Here is a 13,993-nt window from a genome sequence, read left to right as displayed (position 1 = left end):
GCACTGTCAGTTTAAAAAGTAGTAAAATTCATTAACAGTTTATCATGTCATATTTCCATTTGCCTATTAATGATATATATTTGAAGTTTAAAAGTTTAACTTTTGTCTTGTTTATTTCTTGAAAAATTGATCGAAGTAAAGTATACTATTATTAGTTAGGTTGTATACTTTGCAATCTTTTTATCTTACTTGTAAGTCAAAAAATGGATATAAATACTGGCTCATGGAGAAATGGAACACCAGACTCCAACTCTGTAAGTTTTTTCCAATCTATAATGTTGATTTAGTATATAATCTATAAGTTTTAATATTTCATTGTATAGATGGACCTTGGAGCAGACATGGAAGATGATACAGAAGCAGTTAAGACTTTGTGCATTAATCAGATGGAAAGCAAAGATTTTATAATGGAGTCGTCCATATTTACCTGCCTTAAAAGGTTTATAAAATTCATTATGATTTTCGTAAAAATTTTTAATACAATCCCTCTCTAGAAATTTGAATGTTGAACCATTTTGCCAAATTGTATGTAATGGGATTAACTTTGATTTATGTATTATACACCAAAATTAGGGGTTCAGTTAAGTTTTGAAAGACTGAACAGGGGGTTGCGTCTAGGGATGTTCAAAGTAGAATATGGCATCTTTCGATTCAAATCCATATAGGATTCATATTTAATTATTCCAATTTGGATTGGTTAACTGGAACCGATATAACTTCTCATTGATAGTGCTTGTTTTAAATGTAGCCATGTAGTTCTGTGTCAGCATTTTTGCGGACAACCAATGACTTGCCGATAATCTTCACCCAATGTAATTTCATTAAATCAGATAATCAGCGAGGTTATACAATTTTGTCAAATATTGGATTGTTGGCAATATAAGCTTTGTATTCTTTGCAGCATGATATTTGACTGCCTAACAGATCACATTTAGTAGACTAGAACTGACACACCAAAAATGTATAAGTGGGCCGAATTGTTGTAATTTTGTGTTACATTGTACTCCTGTGACTTAGGCAAAGTTTTGAGAACAACCCAACAGCTGTTTTGTAGTTTTGTTTTGCTATTTATAAATTCATTTCATTTCCAATAGCAATTGTTTAGTATGTTAGACACCTGGAAGATCATTTTTTTATTATTGCAAAATACATATGTCAGCAAAGTGTATTCCAATGTTGCAGTTTATATCGGGTAATTGGAACTGATATAACTTGTTTGTTTTACCGCAGATAGTTCCACCTAATTACAGTATAAGTATGTTGTGATTGATTCCTATCACCATAGGATATATTATGATAAATCCCTTCTCCCCCCAAAAAGAGTGGTAGTTAAATAATAATAAAACATATTAAGATTCAATATTCCAGATTCGTTATTCTAGATACGCAAACTCTGCTATTATAAAATCCCCTGGGATTCTACTCTAAACATCCCTAATTACAACAAAGTTTTGTTTGAATCCCTAGGTTTTTTAAATTTCTTGATTCCCATAAATAGATAAACTGCAACATGGCTGTGCAAATTTAATATGTTTAAATGTTTGATAAAAATACTTTATATAGGCTACACTTAATATGCTGACAACACACAATAAAATGTTTGCAACAAATACTTTTCTGCAAACACTATGTTCTACCAACCCATACTATGGGCCATTTTTCAATATTTTGCATACACCAGTTTTGCTAATATAACCAGAATTGTATTTCATAACAAGCTTTAACTTTCATTGAGTTAGGTGCATGATAAAAATATACATTCTTTAGGTTTTATTATTGGTAAGCACACGAAAAATCAATTTGAATTTTGTTGTACTTTGACTATTTTTACCCATGCATATTTTTGCCATTATATTTATTCCTGAATAGTCGTACTCATAAAACAGTATCAGTATTTGGCTTTACACATACCAACCATTTAAAAACATGTATAACTGGCCCTATGAAACATTGTTTATTGTTTATTTATTGTACAATTTGCTTGACATACTTTTGATGAATTATCAAAAATTAAGCTTTCAAATTCCCCTTCGAGCCTTTCAAACATAGATACAATATTTTTTGAACTAGTTTCCATTATCACTAAAATATGTTATTTTCTTGCATATATTACAGTTATTCTTTTGAAAAGGTATTTTCAAGCTGGGGGAATGCCGGAGAAGGTTGTAGAGCTGTTATCGGAGAACTATACTGCTGTGGCTCAGACAGTTAATCTTCTTGCTGAGTGGTTGATTATGTGTGGTAAGTTCATGTATCATTCTGACATTTTTGCTCACACTGTAAAAGTCCAGCTCATGATATCAGTTATGTTGACAGTTAGCAGTGTTTTTATAACATGTTTATTTTTTCCCTATTTTAAGGCCTTGCACCTACTGAAGTTCAGGACTTGGTGGAAGATCATTTAAAAGATCTGCTTCTCAAACACTTTGACCCAAAGAAAGCAGACACTATTTTCACAGAAGGGGGAGAGGTATATTTTTTGCTTGTTAGGCATGCGTATTTATTTGTGCTTTGGTTTGTTTTGTTTTCTATTTTTATGCCTTATCTATCTTATGGAAGCAGAAATATACATTGAATCTAATCAAAACAATCCTTTAGGTATATATAGAATTTGTAAAGGTGTTAGTCCTTCCAACAAGTTTGGGATAGCTGTAATTAATGTCTTAAGATATATTTTACTTTGAATTATATATAATTGAATTTTTTGCTTTTTAGACACCCTCCTGGCTTGAAAACATGATTGCTCATCAAAAATGGCGCCAGCTTTTCTACAAACTTGCGGAAGAATATCCAGATTGTCTTATGCTAAACTTTACTATTAAGGTATGTGCATTATTTAAATAGGTTAAATTACAACACATTACAAGTAGCTCTGAAATATCACTTCTAAGAAAAGATTCCTAAGGCTATTCCCTTGTCAGTTATTCATTGACCTTTGTAGCTAATCTCAGACAATTGTGCTTGTGCTATCAAAGTACACTTATTAACATCCTGATCTGTGTTAACTGAAGCTTGATTTAATATACAAAACAGCTTTAGCTAGTTTTTAAAACTCAGAATGATTTGGTATTGCATATATTTTTAAAATTTAAATTTTTTCTGTTTTAAATTTACAATTATTTCTGCACAAATTTAATTTTTTAATTTTATTTAGTTAATATCTGATGCTGGATACCAAGCTGAAATCACCAATGTGTCGACAGCATGCACTCAGATTGAGGTTTTCTCAAGGGTACTGCGAACTAGTCTTGCAACCATTCTAGAAGACGGCGGTGAAGAAGCGTTGAACAGACACATACCAGAGTTTGCTGTAAGTGGTTTTGTGTGTTTCAACTAAAACTGCAGAATTAAACGTTAAAAAAATGAATAAACGGAGTGTCTGTATTATATTAGAAATATAAAAATGATCGATTAACAATGAACAAAACATACAAAACAAACTATAGTCGCCCAACCTTAAATGTTACCAAAATTGAAATGTTACCAACCTGAACAAGTAAAGAGATATGAAATATAGATTGAATTGCCACTTAACTTAGGCCTGTAACATAAAACGTTAGGCTGTTATTGCCAAAATAGCCAAAAGACTAGCACTTGTTTACCCTTTCTTAATAAGGCCATAAACAAAATTATGCCCTTTTAAGGCGAATCGTTCAAGTCGCATCATGGTGCAACAACGCAAAAACTCGCAATAAGTATCGTACATGCAGCTAACGTTTTTTTCCATTTATAACAGAAAATGGTTTGTCACGCCGAGCACACTTACCTCTACACGCAAGTGGTGATGGCAATACTGGGCCAGGAAAAGCACGGAGGCTCGGTTGTGAGACGTATTTCACAGGAGGTACAAAAGTACGCCAAACAAAAGTGGGTACAAACTGTATAAAGCTGACAAGTATCTTAGAAACTGTGAAAATAATTTCCTGATTTTCTTCAAACCATGTAAAAAAAAGAGTTTCAATAATTTTAGGTTATTGTTTCTTTATATCTATCTTACGCATTTGTTTCCTAAAGTGACTATGGCTATGTTTACCACAAAGCAGTAGTTCTTCTTTTTCATTCCAAAAATACTATTTACAGCGCCCAGTGCGACTAGACGACTTTAAACGAAAGGTCAATTAGATGTTGTAAAGAAACAATTACTTGCGACAGCCTCTATATTATACGAGATAAAGTTACCCTAAGACCACACACATGCTTGCGTACGACTGCGATTTGTTAACCACGTCTATAGATCCAGTCAGCCACTTTTAGTAATCAGCAAACTCAATGAAACTCGAGAGGTACGTCAACGTCAGTCAACGACCCCGACCATACCAAAAGTCTTACGAAAAACTGGCTTTATTCTATGTGATTATTCTAGTTTGACACTAGTAGGTTGTTTTAGGTGTTACTCTACTTTGTATGTGCACTGTGCAGTTGTTAATGCGACAAACATTACGCAAAACTATACTTGCAGAGGCCATGACGTCACTCACATTACCCTTGCACTAAGTGGGGCTTCGTCACACCCCAGAGCCAAGCAGGCGATTATGTCAATGCTTTCCAAGAGCCAGCTGAACCCGGGTGACGTCACTGCGCTGCACAAGCTCTATTCTTCCGATGACCCTCCCCCGGTATCCCTGCTTAGGGTAAGGATCTACTTACATTTGTGACTTGGATCTTTGGAAAAGCTAAAGTTTTTCGTACGCAATTTCGCCAGTAACCGTGAACGTATTGTAGTAACGATGTTCATAAAGCAATGCGATGATATTTTCTTCTTTAGCCAACGAATGATTAGTAAGGCGTATAAATCCTAAATGTATTCTTATTTAACTGCACGGGCAGCGATTTCGTGGATTTGTTGCTGTACGGTGACTTGTAATTGTGTCCCACTTTTCTGATATAGCAACCTTATACGGAAAACCCGCTTTCTAAACTAGTGGTTTATAATTAAAATCTCGTGATTCATCAAGGCCCATTAATGTTAAAGCTTTGTTCGTTTCTGTGTGGTTTACCCCGGGAATATGTGTTTGCTTGTTACACGCGCTCGACTCACATTGGAGTAAACCAGCACCTTTTGTTGTAGCATCCCCTTTTCCTCGAGCTATTCGTCGAAAGTCTGTTTACGAGCCGAGGCGCGAAAATTAACCCGGACCACAAGCACAAGTACATCTACCTGCTCGCCTACGCCGCCAGCGTCAACGAAAAGTGGCACAAGGTGCGGGCTCTTCATTCAGCCGCTTTTATGAACTGTAGTTTTTCGAACGTTGTTCGCTTTTAGAATTGTACTCTATTGATCACCTCGTCGCACTGTGTTGTTGTGTGCGTGTTGACGCAACGGCAAAGTTCAAGTTATACCGTGTTTTGTATCGATTAGTCTTTGTGTTGAACCAATAACATGGTCCCGCTGGTAGTCATTAAATTGCCACGCGTTGTTGTGACCCAACTGAACACGAAATTTAGCGAAGAACGACTGTTGAAGCCTTACATAATTTCATTCAAACGTAATCGGATAACAGCGTCAAATTGAATTATTTAACTAATTCCCCAAAGATAACTTGATGTACTAAATATGTCAGTCGTCATTGTCTATATCAGGGGTTCTTAAACTGGGGTCCATGGACCCCTTGGGGGTCCGTGAACTATTTTAGGGGGTCCATGAAGATCTAATTAAAAATTTTATGAAGTATATTTCTATTGTGACGTCAATCAATGACGTCATTTTTTATTTTTTTTTGCCTACAGTGGTCCACGCGAGATGAAAGAAAATGTTAGGGGTCCGCGGTAAAAAAAGAACCCCTGGTCTATATGATAAGTTATGGTTAATTAGATCCCCATATTTCGGTTACCTAGTGCTTTTCATTGAATTCCCTAAGATGTGTCTAAGATATTGTTGTGATGGTACTTGTTCAGGGCGACAGGCGCGCGATCCTTCGCGACGAGCTAATTCAGACGTCGCAGGCCATCGACAAGGTGCACCACCTAGTGAGCGGGGGACAGGGTCAAATGGAGCTTTTGGCCGAAATTGGAACCTTGTATCACTGTATCAGGTTGGTGCCTAGGCTTTCGTTCAATTTGATTTCAGAGCATTATAAGGAGTGCGGACTACAATCGATCCTCGAAAGCTGCGACTTTTGTATTATTGCGTGACTACTTTTTCTATTTGGCAGGCGAGGTTTGTAATCTCATATAGTTGAGCAATATAATAGGTAAGCGGTACAGCTGTGCTGTGATTTGTACGTCATAAATTTACGAGTGTAATTTATTAAGGTAATTGTGACACAGTGTCGTGACATGTCGTAGTATTAATGAAATTGCGACTTGAACGGGTAACATTCTAATGGCATTACCCTTATTTTTGGTCCGAGGTCCTCCCAGCGTTCGGTATTTTCTTTGCAGGTATCCGGTAGTGGGCACTGGAGTGCTGCGCTGGATCGACCAGACTGTCTCAGATCCTGCCTACTTCGAAAAACAGATTGATCACACGCCACTACATCTTACCCTGCTTGATGAGGTGGGGATACAAATTAGACAGTTTTATCTACCACTGACAAGGCCGTCTAATTGTCTATTCTGTTTGCCTTTGATGGTATTTTACCGTTTTTAGCACAGTGACGTTCGTAGATGATTTGAACTTTATACGTAACACCCAATGAAGGCTGTTGACAGATCCTTTTTGATTGTAATGCTCGATATGATTTTTGACAAAACACCCAAGAAATGATTTTACTTTCGTGTGCATTATATCCTTGTCCTTTCCACGGATTTCGAGGTCTAACATAGTAACTCGGTATTAATAACCCGGAGCCGTTATTCGTAGACTTTTAGAGGGTTCCAATTGCAACTAAACACATTTGTGTAGCTTTACTCTTAAAGGATTAGGTTTAAATTGCAAATCATTTTCAGTGTTGGATACTCCACTGTCACCATATTAGCGGTATAACAAATCGCTTACTTTAGCGCCTTAAAAAGTAAAAATTTCCCCAAGTTCGGGCTTAGGCTTTCCACGTAGTTATATTTCCGGCCAAGTGAATACAAGGTTAACAAGCATGTAGCTCGGAATGCTTGTGCTGGAACCAAATAACTACAACTACAAGTTACTAATACTTTTGGTAATTTCTTGTATAATAGGCGAACAAGCAGGCTACATGACCAACAGACACTAAGCCTCGTGGGTTCTGAAAACAACAGCTTCTCGTAAGAACATTTAGGTGAATCCGCATAGGGTTACTGAAAGCGACGGCCCCGGCTTGACCGGAGGTCGTGAGTTCGAACCTCACTGCAGGCCAGTTGTTTTTCTGGCTTGCTCTGCTTGCATCATAGATCGACAGATTCGGCGAGTCTGCGATGGCTTTTCGGTGTAGAACCGAACCAGTTCTACATTTACCGGTAACGGTGAACCCCAGATCACTAACCGGCCCCAGTTAAACTAAATTTCGCAGTAACGTCATTTGCGGCGATGTCCTTAGCGAGTTCATGGTATTTCGCTGTCGTGACCGGATCTTAAGTAGCATAGATGCCCGAAAAGAGGCACTCCCCCCAAATGTCCTCAAATACGACCGTATATAGGTCAGCTTTGCACAACATACGGCCCGCGCAACCTTTTTATGCAGCAGCCCGCGTGTGGCCAACGACGTAATACAATTTTTTGGTTTTATTTCTTTTTAAATTAAGTTCAAACTTGCTTGTGTATGCGCGATCACACATGTTTTCTGTATTGTTTGGCAAATACAACAATGCACAAAGCGCATAGTTAGCCATGTGTATAAAAGTGGAAGTGTGTTATCTTATCATAGTTTACTTTTCGGCTAGTCGCATCTCGATTTCTTTATTAATTGCGTATGGAGCACTTTTGCTACGCCAGACCAGAGTACGCGGGGTAGTCTGTTATGTGGGTTACAAACTTACAAGACAGTGTTTGTAAATGGATTGTCACAACGACTTTGTAGAAGGGACAACCAGGCCATATCTTCTACAAAAACATTTTTGCTAACTTTGACTACGCAAATACCAATCTTAACTGCTAAAAGTGCATTCACTGTTAAATTAGATTACAAATGCGAAATCTTTGTTATGTGACATACGCGTTGCGTATCATTTTAAATTGAAGATTTGTCGATTTAAACCAAATTAAACCGTTTTTTCGCGCTGCGCACAATTAGTTTAAGTTTAAGCTGCATATTTGCGCACAAGTTCACTCGCGAACAATATATGCCCGTTCTTGTGCGGCCCGCTAAGTTTTGTTTTGACTTGTTGTGACCCTTTTATTGTTGTAAGTTGTGCAGGCCTGGTGAAGGTGTTTGCTTTAAGTTGAGGTCCACTCTCTCGAACTTATTTACTTAGCGGTCCTCTTAATAAGAATCTGTAATTAGATGTAACAAAAAATAATTAGCACAAAGAACATATGCAATTAAACGCTAAACTAAACGAAGCTGATACTTTTAAAAAAATAATTGATATAGCTTGATAATGAATTGCAAAGCCAAAAGGGTCGAGTAGATCGACATCAACTCGATTAGGACATTTTAATACGAACTTATATCATCTTCAGTTAATGTGACCTTTTTGGCTTTGTAATTCATTATTAGCCTACTCTACCGGTCCGTGCATAGTGTACCCAAACATTTGATATAGTTACCAAAACCCTTAGAATAAGTTAATGCTTTAACAACATTAAAATGCCCTATTTATAAATCGAAATCCACTGGTTGAGAAGCGCTGGCTGAATAGGTGCCGAGTCCTAGCCGTGTGTATAAAAGTGGAAGTATGTTATCTTATCATAGTTTACTTTTCGGCTAGTCGCATCTCGATTTCTTTATTAATTGCATACGGCCTGAAGTTCAAAGTCTATACGGCCTGAAGTTCAGAGTCCAGCCCCTTAAGCTATTTATCTTAAGATATTTATTTTAATATTTGTTGTCCAGTATACCACAACGACGATGTAGTTTGCAATTGCGTTTCCGAATTCTGAAGTGTAAATTTGGGATTGTTACTAAATTTTTCCTTATCCACTTGCAAGCACGGCCTTCCTAGAAAAATCTAGCCTGCGGTGAGATTTGAACTCACATAAGGCATGCCGGGACCGTCGCGCCACAACAACTGAGCTACACAGGATCAGAGTTTAGCAAGTTGAGAAACAACGACAGCACCGCTGCCTGCTGCATCATGTTCGTGCGCACAACTTCTTATCCCGTTATACTGTTTATATTCCAATTTTGGTTCCAAAATAACTGTGGCACGCCCTGTTCTAAACGGTGTGCGGACAACCTTAAAAATAGACCCCCTTTCTAGATCGTATCCTGTCACCAGCTGGTCCACCAAGACGTCCTAAAGCTGCTGGTGCGACTCTTCGAGCAAACCTTTTCCGAACTCGACACGCTGGTGCAACTTGAGCTCAAGAAAACCGTTCTCGACCGAATGGTAAGTCGCCGGAAAATAGCTGTTAATTCTGGAAGCATCAAACATTTTAACTAACTATACGTCTGGTGAAAATTGGGCGCTTCCAATAAATATTTTTGGTTTATTTCCGACTCTTAACCGCTAATTTTGGTAATAGCTCGGCAAATCATTAGTTCGTATTTAAATTGCAATACGCTTTGCCAAGCTGAAGGTGGCAAGCCATACTGGTTCTCGTTAACCGGTTTTTCTTTATTATGTGGTTAGTTTTGTGATAATTTCGTGCTTTAGTTATAGGAAACTGCCAATTTTCTATTCGTACAATATAATAATCACAGCGTAAGTGTTTTTTCTTAATAAGTATAGCGTTACTTAGTAAAATTGCAACTCAATCGCACCGGTTTCGTTTTTTTTTTAAACGCTGCTTTTGAACACCAGGTTCACCTGATGAGCCGCGGATGCGTGCTGCCGGTGGTTTCCTACATTCGGGAATGCACCGACCGACAGGACACCGACGTCTCGCTCATCCGTCATTTTGTCATGGAGGTGTGCGTGTGCGAGCATGCGCGCGTGTGTTGTTTTCTGTCGCGCGTTCGTGATTATGTGTGTACTGTAGTCTGTAGTTAAAGGCCGTGTTCGTGCGTTTCAGTTTGTTGAAACGTTCAACCATCCTCACGAACAGGCTGAATTGCCCTATAACTCGCGATTTCTTAGTACAGTTGTCGGAACTTTTTTGTCGCAGGTCAAAATACCTTTTAACGACTATTGAAAGCCCACTACGTGAAACTTGTACGACAACAGGGCAAGTTTTTGTTTTTTTCGGGGGGCATGTAAACTTTTAAAGTAACGTGACAAAGTTCTCATGCGCAAATATGTGTCTGAAATCAGTCTGATCGCGTGTATCTGTTACCATGAGGCATACAAAAAGATTTGAATTTTGCTCAAAATAATGGCATTAATAGCCTAATTCAATAGAGGTTGTACTTTATAGAGTTTTTGAAAAACGGCATTAATAGTTTGGTTCAAGAAAGGTAGTGCTTTCCAGTAATAGAATTTATGTCACAGGGCGCAACATTCTGTAATAGTATGCATAGCAGCTTAGGGTTAAATAGACCTAATTTAAATGGGGTTAAGTTTCCGCAAATCACGCAAATTTTTGTATGTGCATTGGGAAACTTGCTAGGGGACAAGGCCTGGTCTGCGAGGCAACAACTGACCGAAAAAAAACATTTACGACACAAAATTTTGAATTAAATTGAATAAATGTGTGGCTGTTTCGTGGCACACAACTACATTATAAAACTCAAACAATAATAAACAGCAGGCGCACGTTTGAGCCGCGGCCCACAGTTTGCCAAACACTGAATAATTGGAATAAAAATGTTTGCTTAGGTAGTCCATTTTGAAACGTTATGGCATTTAATTGTTATGCTTTTTTTCAAATTTCTGTTTTTCCTTATCACAGATGTGTAAGGTCGCTTTAACATACCAGTCTGGACATGACACTTTCTCATTTGAAACCATTTGCGAACCACAAGCCGTCTACGACTTACGTTTAAATGGCCTGCCTTAAACATTGGTTTTGCTTTAGCTGTATTGCTAGGCTTATACATTAACAGTGGAAAAAGACTTGGACTGCCGAACTTCATAATATATACCTTTTTTCTGCAGTTCCAATCGTTACCACGGATTATGTACGCAACATCCACTTGCTAACATTGTTTTATATTCGAAAAATTTCAAGAATAACTTAAGCGTTGTTTCCAGGTTGTGGACATCATTTGCCCACCTTATACTTCCGACTTCGTCCATATGTTTCTCCCTATTATCGAAAACGACAGTATCACGTCATCATTACGTAACGACGACGGCAATGACCCGGTTTCCGATTTTATAGGTTTGTCTTGCATGTATTCGTATCCCTGGATTTTATCCTCTTTAGCATTTTTACCCTGTTAAGCATACAGGTAAATTTGCTCTATAGGATTTGAGTTAAACGAAATAAAACTCTCCGTTTTGTGTGGATTTAGTGCATTGCAAGACCAACTTCATCATGGTTTCCTGAGAAACATGAGTTCACAAAATGATTTGTGACTTCTGCAAAACCGCCCACCTACAACAAGAGAAGCGGAGGGAAAACTCAAATTGTGGAGTTGACCGCCGTACAGCGACGAGCTGGTGACCCAAAAGAGGATGGTCAAAAATACCGATTTGCTACTAGCCACAAGCTCGCATCAAACTGGTCCGTGCGATACTCTTTCAGTCTTTTTTCTGCCTAACTGTGTTTGTGTTACGGCCTTTGCGTGTAAGACACCTCACAAACTGCCTATAGTGTGACTTAATGTGAAGAAGTAAATGGAACTTTCACTTTTTAATTTGCCGTTTTGAACTGTAAAAATTTTTAGCTAATAAAAACATAATACCCCTCCAATTATTTTCGTTTATATTTCATTTTTTGTTTTTAAACGCAAACATGAAATCCATTAAGCGTTTGGAAATTTATTGCACTTAAAATTAATTTTTTCTTATGGCCCAGAAAAATAAAATTACTAGACCAAAACGTTTGAATTTTGCTTACTTTATTTTACTATAGCATATAAGATATAATCATCTATGTAACAAGAAAATAGCGTAGAGATATATTACCCTAAAGGCAGTGTTTCGCAACCTGTTTTTGGCTTGCGGCACCCTACAAGGATTATAAATTGTTATCGCCTCCCTTGCTCGTATTTTGGCAGATTGGTTAACTGTATCGTTATAATAAACGACATTAAAACAGTACATTAACTGTGCAACAAGTTATAACACTTTTATTGTAGTTTTTGCCTTTTTTATCGTACACAAAAATTGAAGAAGCTTACCAATAGAGCAAAATTTGGAATCCTAAAGAATTTAAAATATCTCTCGGCACCCTTGAGCGTTAAAAATGGCTCCCTAGAGTGCCGCGGCACCCCGGTCAAGAACTACTGCCCTAAGGCATAAAGCTATATTTAAATAAGTTATTTTAGCGAATATGTTGTTAAACTTTTTTTTGAAAAAACAATCTCGTTTAAAAGTAATTAAAAAATTGTCAGGCATTTTTTAAAGCTGTGGTTCCCATATATTTTGTGAGTGTTTGGGAAACACCTTGCGAGTTGCGACACAAGACGAGTTTTGCCAATTCTCAACAAGGAGTTTAATATAGGTATTGGCGTTATACTTTACTGACCCATTTGCTACACTATCCAGCAGCTCTAATATAGTTTTGTATTCCACTGTACGATCTAAAATCGTCTGAACAAAACCTGAACGTGTCAAAACAATTCCCAAATTTATCAAAATATGGCCCAAATGGACAGAATAACGGATTTGGGACCGCCGATTCAAAATCGGCCATTATGTAATCGACATTTTGGCTCCCTAGTTGAAACGGCGCAGTTTGGGCTCTGCTTTTTTGTCACCGTACTGTTTGTTTATATTTTATTGTTTGAGGGCGGGTAATGGATGAGGTCAGAATATGGGTTAGTGTTGAAATTATTAGGGGATTTGGTTATGAAGTTAGGGGTTAAACTTGGAGTTACGTAAAAGGTTGTTCAGACCTTATTCTGATTATTTAGATGTTGGGTTTTATTCAGATGGATGCTATTCCGACTAATTAGTTATTAATCATGTTTTGGCCTTTTTTCAAAATGTTCCTCAAATCGAAAATATTTAGTTGATTTTGGATTACCCTTAAAAAAAGCTTTTTTAGATATTTTTAGACGCCATTATTCAAATTTGTCACATAGATCCTGCAGATCGAGATAATGGCAAAATCAATACAAAGCAAAATCGTGCTGAAGAGCTGCTGAAGAACAAAGGTGATCAAACTGGGTTTTAAGACATGTTTTTAAAAATAAATAAAAATATTCTGTGTTTGTTCTGCTCCAGTACAGTATTTACGCACAGTTAAAAAGTTTGCTATCGCGTTTTTGAAGTTATTTTACAAATTGTTTTTTTGTGGTCATTGGCATGCAAAGTCATTATTATTTAGTGTCTTTGTTATGTAACAAAACAAAGCATGCCTGCCAACTGTGATTTGTTTTATGGTTTATACCAATGTTTCCCAACCTTTTTTACACTAGTGCCCCCTTGGGCTCAGTATTATTTCATATCGCCCCCCTCATCTTGCTTTACAGTAAAGTATTATATTAATCGTTGTCTAACATCATATTGTCTTCACTTTCGTTTCGATAAGCTGTCAGTGATATTTTAGGTTGCCTAACATACATTGACTATTGGAATTTATACATACATTATTTTACCAGGTTATGTCATTACCAGGAAAAATTCATATCTTTCTGCACCAAGACTTTAATCCTTTTTTAGTCGCGGGCCGCAACCAAACTGATAAATGTCTCTGTGGGCCGCGCAACATGTTAACTAAGAAAAATGTTAGAACAACTGTGAATCAGGCGGGCCTCGTTTTTTTTTTATCCATACTAATAATGAAAAGTGTAATGGTGTTTGTTAATGTTTTGAAGTCCGGGCGCACCTGGCGAGCGAAGCGAGCGCGATTTTTTTAGGTATAACGGCATTTATTTTAAATTGCTAGTTTTTATTACATTGGCGAAAAAATAAAAAATGTTAAAAAATA

General features: G+C 37.3%; 1 protein-coding gene across 1 annotated transcript; it reads left to right on the top strand.

Annotated features, from left to right (window-relative positions):
- Nucleotides 1-130: 130 nt before the first annotated feature.
- LOC146161022 (negative elongation factor D-like) lies at nt 131-12,159 on the top strand. The gene is made up of 15 exons (XM_083386045.1): nt 131-254; nt 324-439; nt 2,132-2,241; nt 2,361-2,470; nt 2,716-2,823; nt 3,155-3,310; nt 3,737-3,867; nt 4,460-4,631; nt 5,069-5,200; nt 5,896-6,032; nt 6,382-6,496; nt 9,274-9,402; nt 9,817-9,924; nt 11,146-11,275; nt 11,409-12,159. Exons 1-15 carry the CDS (start codon nt 204-206, stop codon nt 11,441-11,443), a joined length of 1,740 nt encoding a protein of 579 aa, XP_083242171.1. The 5' UTR covers nt 131-203; the 3' UTR covers nt 11,444-12,159.
- The last annotated feature ends 1,834 nt before the right edge of the window (nt 12,160-13,993 follow it).

Source organism: Ascidiella aspersa, chromosome 3, assembly GCF_963924565.1.
Source record: "Ascidiella aspersa chromosome 3, kaAscAspe10.2, whole genome shotgun sequence".
NCBI lineage: Eukaryota > Metazoa > Chordata > Ascidiacea > Phlebobranchia > Ascidiidae > Ascidiella > Ascidiella aspersa.
Note: the sequence above shows the minus strand (reverse complement) of the source record. Positions and strands in the feature narration are given on the sequence as shown.